Here is a 9,022-nt window from a genome sequence, read left to right as displayed (position 1 = left end):
AGGCTTGATGATGATGTTGTTATTGTTGTTGTTGTTGTTGTTGTTGTTGGTTAAGGGGAGTTATCATAAAATTTAATAGTAAATGAAAGCAACATGTTTATCAAAAAAAAAAAAAAAACACCAAATTCTGAAACAAACCAGAATAAGGTAACGTTCGACCTTTACTTCTGGCTTTCTGAATGAACAGGCCTGTAGAAGGAGAGGCGTTGGCTTCTTGCTTTATGAATGAGTGAAATAGAGACGGTGTTGGCTTCGCATGCCATTAGGGAAGAAGATAGGTCAAAGGCTTCGAATGAGGGCTTTTTTCCTCTATTGAGGCTCGAAGCCAAAGAGAGGACACCGACGCGAATGATAGTTTTTTTTCCTCTATGTCGTATAATCTTCCCCTCTCAAAATCTTGGCCATTAGATCTAACTATTCGACACTATAGCCGAATCGATCGGTTATTAAAAATTGGGACTGGTTCATCTCTTCAGCAGTTGAACCGCTAGTTTGAGTGGGTTAATCTTGGTTTTGTGCAAAATCGGTATCCATTTGAATTATAACTGGTCGGCCAGTTGGTTCTGGTTAAACCAATTGAACCGGCTGGTCCGGTCTGATTTTAAAAGCCTTGCTCAAAATCTATAAATAGACTCTTTCTTCCCACATGAAGGGGGTTTAGATCTTTGGAAGCTTAAACCATTAGCTAAAGATTAAGTGAGCTATAAGGCTAGAAGAATTGCGGAGCTCCACCCCTACCACCACTAGCGAACACTCACTGTGTGGCCACTGCTATTGAACCTCTGCCCGATCATCTCCATTGGACCTTCATCCGGCCACCACCATCGGGTCTACCTTCGACCACTATCGCCCAACTATAGTCCTTCCCACCATAGTCGCTACCCACCTACAGTCCCTCAAATCATTATCGATCAACAATAGTCCTTTCGACTACCCTCGCCCATGAACTATAGTCCCTCCAACCTATATCCCACGTCGACTAATGTCCCTTCGACCACTGTCTCCTACTTATTATAGTCCCTCTCACCACCATCACTCTCCAACTATAGTCCCTCTGACCTTTATCCCCACGGACAACTATCCCTCTGACCACCATTACCTGTCGACTACGTTCTATCCGACCTCGATTGCCCACTGGCTATGATCCCTTCGACCTCGATCACCCACTGACTGCGGTCCCTCCAACCTCCATCGTCCATTAAATACAATCTCTCTTACTATCGTCGCTTAACTATGGTCTTTCCTACGATTCCTATCACTTGTCAACTACGATCCCTTTGACTTCTATTGCCTCAATACAATGCTACCAAATAAAGGAACATACCCACACTCTCTAGAGAATAGCTCTCATTGTATTGGATTCGTTTAGCCCAATAATAATGTAAAGCGCTCTATATGATGTGTATTTGTTGTATTGAGCCAACGTCTTCCCCTAATGAAGGGTATCAGTTGTAATTAATAACAAACACTATTGAATTCATTTCAATTGGGCAAGATCCTATGATTTTTTTTCTCTTTTCAGTATTTTTCATATAAAAATTATGATATCTCTTATAACTCTTGCACCCATTTCTCCTTTTCTGTGTGTGTTTGATCTTCATACAAAATTAAGACACTAAATTTTATATCTCTCTATTAGCACGAATGTTCTAGAACGCAATACATATGAATAATTTTTTAGTCATAAAGCTTTTACTTTTTTTTTTGTTGAAATATTTTAAAAAATTACTTAAAATTTGCATGAGGAAAAAATGAAGGATTGCAATCCATAAATTTTCTAAGGAATATTCACAATAGCTTTTTAATCATGATATAAATCCGCTTAAATTTATTAAAAATCTCTTAAATTAATTTAACTTATTTTAAATTTGAATCAATATAAAATATAATTGTCGACCCTCCCAGTAATATATTATCCACCGCCATGTTAATTAATCTCATGGTCTAGAAATTTCTAAAACCAAACAGAAATAAAAAAATTTATTGCAAAATAACGATAGGTCCCACGCTTTCGCCGGATCCGGTTTTCAGAATACTCTAGAACCTCTCCATTTCCACTATTTAAAGAACCAACTCCCCCAAACCCTAGCCACCGCAGTTTTCGCTCCAATCTCCCGATCCACTGCTTACATTTCTTTTTCTTTTTGCATTGTTGTCAACGACGAAGTAGCCATGGCAACGGAAAGCGAGACCTTTGCCTTCCAGGCTGAGATCAATCAGCTACTTAGCCTTATAATCAACACTTTCTATTCTAACAAGGAGATCTTTCTTCGTGAGCTTATTAGCAACTCATCTGATGTAAGTCGCTGTGTTTCTGTCTTTTTACCATACAACCTTGTCGTTTGTACATGATTCATGAATTTCATGGTCTGTTTCTATTGATATTTGGTAGGCGTTGGACAAGATCAGATTTGAGAGTCTCACGGACAAGAGCAAGCTGGATGCCCAGCCGGAGCTATTCATTCATATCGTTCCTGATAAGGCTACAAATACGCTCTCGATCATTGATAGCGGAATTGGCATGACCAAATCTGATCTTGTCAACAACCTTGGCACCATCGCGCGTTCCGGCACAAAGGAGTTCATGGAGGCGCTGGCTGCTGGAGCTGATGTTAGCATGATTGGTCAGTTTGGTGTCGGGTTCTATTCAGCTTACCTTGTTGCTGAGAGGGTCGTCGTTACAACCAAGCACAACGATGATGAGCAGTATGTGTGGGAATCGCAGGCTGGAGGTTCTTTCACTGTTACTAGGGATACATCCGGGGAGAATCTTGGAAGGGGAACCAAGATCACCCTTTTTCTCAAGGATGACCAGGTAAAGATATTTTTACCTATTCTTTATCTATATATGTTTGAATTAAATTTGCATAACTACGTGTCTACGTCATAGAGTGTCTGTAGTTTGTGCAACAACTTTTAGGATGTAGGGATTTATTATTGACTGCTTCATGCGCTAGTATTAAAAGACTTGAAAGTGGTTTTCCTTAGAATTAATTTCGACTAACTGGCTTTTGAGCGTCCCAGAGGTCATGACTGGTATGTTAAAGCCTAATTTGTGACATTGTCTTTTTGGTTTTTGGTTCGTATCTCAGACGAAACAAGAAACACGTCCAGTATACAGATATTAATGTTTTTTTACGGTAATTTGATTTCTTGAGTTTACTGAAGACTTATAATAACGTTTTTAATGTGGTTCGGTAACTAGTTGTTACTTTGCAGATTTTGACTGATTTGATGATCAATGAGGCTTTGAAATTAGCATGATGATGTATTATAATTTCCTGTTCCCTAGTTGATTGATGGAATATTTGATTGTCATCTATCTATTTGCTTTATCATTTAATTTAGAAGCAAATGTTACTTGATGTTTGAATACTTGTTCTTCTAGCATTTCTTTAACGTGTAGTTCCAAAGTATGATCTTACCAGGGTCTTCAACACGTCCTTATTAACAAGGATTAAATGGTTATCTTACGAATAGACGTTAATTGTTAAATTTGCAATGTCTGATCATTGTTTGTTTTTAAAATTGAAGCGATTACTGATTTGATTTGCTGCAGATATTTCCTGTACTGCTTGCTTTTCCTGTCAGATTTTTGGTTTTTTAATAATTTGCTTGTCTTTAAGATAATGTTTAGATGTTTTTATATGAGGGATTTGCATACATACAGCAAAATTACGTCTCTGCATGTCTGATTTATTTAATTTCACTTGAATGTGTGACAATGCTGGGGATTTGGGTGTCATTTTCAATATTAGGCACTCATAGCATACAAACAATTATAATGATTCAGTGCACTTGGTTTGCAGTACTGTAGAACTGCCTCTTTTTCTTTTGAACTCCGTTTTTTTATTTTTTTAACCCCTTTTATACCAAAACATGTCTTTGATTGCTGTTAATACAATATATTTTCTTTTGTTGTCCTCTCTAGTCTAGATTTCTTCTCTCTCACATTTATAAGTTGAAATCATGCTGCTGAACACAACTAATGCCAAATTGTTTAACAATTAAAACACAAACGTCGTATCTTCCCTTTGAGCTGCATCCTTTGCGTTGAAGTGTTCATCAATGCCACTAAGGAACACACTAGTATAGGTAATATGGTTGTTGGAAGTGTAGTGAAGGTATTCTATGCTTCAATCGTTAAGAAGTTTTCTTGTCTAATTCATTTTTTTCTACTATATCTTTTTTACTTTTTTTTTTAGTGTTTTTGGCATTTCTTGTTTTTATTAAATGTCATAAATGATAATTTATAGGCATTTTTTATTTGATTTCTGGTGTTACTCTTGCTTGCTTCATATTTTTTTCTTCAGCCATTGGATTGGTCTTACGAGTAACTGCATTTTATGCGTCTGATTGTTCTTTTTGTTTATTCATTCAGTTAATCAAGTCTTGTTTTTATCCTACTTATGCCAGCTTGATTACCTTGAAGAGCGCCGATTGAAGGATCTAATAAAAAAGCATTCTGAATTTATAAGCTATCCCATTTCTCTCTGGACTGAAAAGACAACTGAGAAGGAGATTTCTGATGATGAGGATGAGGAAGATAAGAAAGATGAGGAAGGTAAGGTTGAGGATATTGATGAAGAGAAGGAAGAGAAAGAGAAGAAAAAGAAGAAGATCAAGGAGGTTTCCCATGAGTGGCAACTGGTGAACAAGCAGAAACCTATCTGGATGAGGAAGCCTGAAGAAATTACCAAGGAAGAGTATGCAGCTTTCTATAAGAGCCTCACCAATGACTGGGAGGAGCATCTTGCTGTTAAGCATTTCTCTGTTGAGGGTCAGCTGGAGTTTAAAGCTGTTCTCTTTGTTCCTAAGAGAGCGCCCTTCGACCTCTTTGATACCCGGAAGAAGCTCAACAACATCAAACTGTATGTCCGTCGGGTTTTTATCATGGACAACTGTGAGGAATTGATTCCAGAATATTTGAGCTTTGTTAAGGGTATTGTTGACTCTGAGGACCTTCCTCTGAACATCTCAAGAGAAACTCTGCAGCAAAACAAGATCCTTAAGGTCATCCGCAAGAATCTGGTGAAGAAGTGCATTGATCTGTTCTTTGAAATTGCTGAAAACAAGGAAGACTATAACAAATTTTATGAGGCCTTCTCAAAGAACCTCAAGCTTGGCATTCATGAAGATTCTCAGAACAGAACCAAGATTGCAGAACTGTTGAGGTTCCACTCTACCAAAAGTGGAGATGAGTTAACCAGCCTGAAGGACTACGTAACCAGGATGAAGGAAGGGCAGAATGATATCTACTATATCACCGGTGAGAGCAAGAAGGCTGTTGAAAACTCTCCATTCCTCGAGAAGCTGAAGAAGAAGGGCTATGAAGTCCTCTACATGGTTGATGCCATTGATGAGTATGCTGTCGGCCAGTTGAAGGAATTTGAGGGGAAGAAATTGATCTCTGCAACAAAAGAGGGATTGAAACTTGATGAAACAGAGGATGAGAAGAAGAAGAAGGAAGACCTGAAGCAGAAGTTCGAGGGTCTGTGCAAGGTCATTAAGGATGTTCTAGGTGACAAGGTTGAGAAGGTCGTGGTCTCCGACCGTGTTGTTGATTCTCCCTGCTGCCTGGTCACCGGTGAGTATGGATGGACTGCAAACATGGAGAGGATCATGAAGGCGCAGGCTCTCAGAGACTCGAACATGTCTGGCTACATGTCGAGCAAGAAGACCATGGAGATTAACCCCGAGAATCCTATAATGGAGGAACTCAGGAAAAGGGCAGATGCAGACAAGAATGACAAGTCTGTCAAGGACCTTGTGCTCTTGCTGTTTGAAACTGCACTTCTTACCTCTGGCTTCAGTCTTGATGATCCCAACACTTTCGGCAATAGGATTCACAGGATGTTGAAGTTGGGTCTCAGCATTGACGAGGAGGAAGCAGCTGGAGATGCAGATACTGACATGCCAGCTCTTGAAGAGGATGCTGAGGGAAGCAAGATGGAGGAGGTTGATTAAGGCGAAGGCAATTGAGTTCTTTTTATCCGTTACGGTTTTTGTCTTTTAGTTTCAGCAAGTTGAACTTTTAGACCTACTCTTTTTATCATTCATCCTGGACACTTTATTTTGTGTTTTTTGGTCTTCATTGAGACGTGTTATTTTGCAGTACTTATATAGCATATCTAGCAACTTAATTTCTTACTGTTATTAATCATCGTCTTTTTTCCCTTTTTTCATTTTATTTTTTATTTAGTCTCACGAGGAAGTTTCCTGTTATTTGAGAAAGATTTAACTCTCTTAATTCCCCTCCCCCCCAAAAAAAAAAAAAGATTTAACTCTCTTCATTTGGTAGATAATGTTTTTACAAGGGATCAATTTAATTTAGGGAAAATTTCTTAAGTTGGGCATGTTGTATTTGGAAATTAGGAGGAGCAAGTTTTAAGTTTTATTAAGAAAGGAGCAGATACATTTAGCCGTAGTTGGCACATTGCATTGGCTAAATGTGCGAAATCTTATGGCCTTTAGTAATGGAATGGACTTTTGATCAACATTCACTAAATTGATTTTATTAGTTTTATCTGATGTATATCTAATAAAATCATTTTCATCTAATTTTATCTGACGAAATTTAAATTTTTGGCAAATAATTTAAAGATTAATTAGAATTTAAGTTTCATCAATATTTGTAAAATAAATTTATAAACTTTAAAATAAGAATGAAGAAGCTTTAGAAGTAACCAAATAATTAATGTTATGTTTAAGGTATGAATTTTATATGGACTGATAACACTTTTCACATGAGTTTGAGTTTAACTTTTAAGTGTTACCCAACTAAAACATAACTCCGAACACGTCTGTATATTGTTTAGGAAGTACTAAAGATATGTAGTGCTATATATATTTGCTTGGAAATATGCTTTCTTCCCCATCCTCATTAAAGCTAGGGCTGCAAGCGAACCAAAGCTACTCGTTGTTCGGTTTGATTAAAGCTCGTTTGCTATTGTTTAATTAATTAAACAAACAAACTTGAACAATATTTTAAATACTTGATTCTTAAATAAACAAATTTGAACATTAATGCGTTCAACTCATTTATGTTCGTGAACAACATCATTTGAAGTTCGTGAAAAAGCTCGACATTGAAACTCGATTCGTGTTCGATTTTGAACTCATGAATAAGCTTGATTCATGCTTGATTTTGAATTCGTGAATAAGCTCGATAAAAATAATTAATATTTGACTATATAATTAATAAATATAAATAATCATAACCATTGTTACATATACAATTGTTTTTATTATAAATATGTTTATTCATAGATATGTTTATGACCATGTTTGTTTGATAGTTAAAAAAATAGGTTAAATATGTTCACGAACAAGCTTGATAAACACTAAACAAATGAACATGAATTAAACATGAACCGAACATGATCACTCTTTAATTTAAATGAACCAAATATGAACACAAACGCTAAAGCTCGAACAAACATGAACCAAACTTGAACAAGCTAATATTAAATGAACACAAACATGAACACTCACATACTCGGCTCGGTTCGTTTGCAAGCTAATATGTAATGTGTTAATGCAGCTTATTGTGCAATGTAGTGGTGTTTTGCAGGAACTTTTATATACAGGGGTGGAACCAATCTTAATTCTTAGGGGGGGGGGGGGAAAATTACAAAAAGATAAAAAAATATATTTATAACAAAATTCAAACAAGATATTATATTGCAATAAAAATTATAAGCCTTGCATTCTATTTTGCATCTTCTGATAATGTTGTATTACAACTTCATTTGGAACCAAATCAAATATTTCTTTCTCAATAAATAGCACCAGGCAGTCGTTGAGCCAATCATCACCCATTTTACTGCGTAACCTATGTTTAACAATTTTCATTGCTGAAAATGCTCTCTCCACTGTAGCGGTGGCAACAGGCAAAGTTAATGCTAAAACAAGAAGCCGGTGAACTAAGGGGTACACGATATCTTTTTTAACCTTAACAAATTGTTTTGCTAGATCAGCAATGCTCTCCAAAGATGAGAACTCCTCGCTTGTACGCATATCAAGAATGTATGTCGATAGCTGGTGCTCTAAAGCCACAAGTTCAACTATAGAAAAATCGTCTGAATATAGTTCTGCAAGCCGAATTAATTTCTCCTTATTATAAGCAGAGAATGAGTTACTTGGATTTAGACATGACATACAAAGAAGCAATTCAGTACTAGTTTCAGAAAATCTATTATTCAGCTCTTGAAGTTGCATATCAATGATAGTGTAAAAGAATTCCACACGATAATGATGCAAATTTGTCACGTCATCAATTCTGCGTGCTGATCGTCGACGAGCTTTAAATGTAGAACTCATAACAGGAACATCAACTTCAAAAACATTGCAAAAACGAGATACTTCTTCCAGTAATGAATTCCATCCATTATCTCTCATCATCTGTAATTGTTGTTTAGAGATTTGCACTAACTTCATTGCATTCAATATAGGAAAAAAAAATAGCTGTAAATGTAGGCAAGATCAAGACGGAGCAAGAAACAGGAAAAAAAAATTTAGCTGTAACTTTAGGCAAGATCAAGACGGAGTAAGAAACGGGAAAAAAAAATTTAGCTGTTAGTGTAGGCAAGATCAAGACGGAGCAACTGAGCAAGAAACAAGAAAAAAAAAAATTTAGCTGTAACTTGGATTCTACCACTCCTTTCTTATTTCTCCAACCAAACCACGGCAAGATCAAGACGGAGCAAAATGACTGTGGAAATGTGGAATACCTGACTGTGCAAGCAAGACTGCGAGTCTGCGAGTCCGTCGGCGTCGAAGAGAAGGAGCCGAGTGGCGAGTGCCACTGCCGCGGTGCCGCCTGTAGTCCGTGTCCGTCTGCCGTCGGCGTCGAAGAGGAAAGAGAAAGCAGATTCGTCGCCATTGAAGCCTGAAGGTAGTCTCTCCTCTCTGGCTCGGTCGCTCCGTCGCTCGCCAGTCGCAAGAGATAAAAGGGGCGGCTGTGCGGGATATTTGGGAGAAATTGGTTTGATTAGGGCAAAAAATATATTTGAGGGGGGGG

General features: G+C 37.3%; 2 protein-coding genes across 2 annotated transcripts; one reads left to right on the top strand and one right to left on the bottom strand.

Moving 5' to 3' along the window:
- The first annotated feature begins 2,083 nt into the window (after window positions 1-2,083).
- Window positions 2,084-6,160, top strand: LOC110109550 (heat shock protein 81-1). Its single transcript, XM_020840660.2, has 3 exons — window positions 2,084-2,298; window positions 2,393-2,815; window positions 4,417-6,160. The coding sequence occupies exons 1-3, from the start codon at window positions 2,173-2,175 to the stop codon at window positions 5,965-5,967; spliced, it is 2,100 nt and encodes a 699-aa protein (XP_020696319.1). The 5' UTR covers window positions 2,084-2,172; the 3' UTR covers window positions 5,968-6,160.
- Window positions 6,161-7,695: 1,535 nt separating this feature from the next.
- On the bottom strand, window positions 7,696-8,960 carry LOC114578625 (the record flags this gene model as incomplete). Its single annotated transcript, XM_028691985.1, has 2 exons — window positions 7,696-8,433; window positions 8,733-8,960. Coding segments are annotated over 2 exons (966 nt in total), but the record flags the coding sequence as incomplete, so codon positions are not given.
- Between the last annotated feature and the right edge of the window lie 62 nt (window positions 8,961-9,022).

Source organism: Dendrobium catenatum, unplaced genomic scaffold, assembly GCF_001605985.2.
Source record: "Dendrobium catenatum unplaced genomic scaffold, ASM160598v2 original_scaffold_97798, whole genome shotgun sequence".
In the NCBI taxonomy this organism is placed as follows: Eukaryota; Viridiplantae; Streptophyta; class Magnoliopsida; order Asparagales; family Orchidaceae; genus Dendrobium; species Dendrobium catenatum.
Note: the sequence above shows the minus strand (reverse complement) of the source record. Positions and strands in the feature narration are given on the sequence as shown.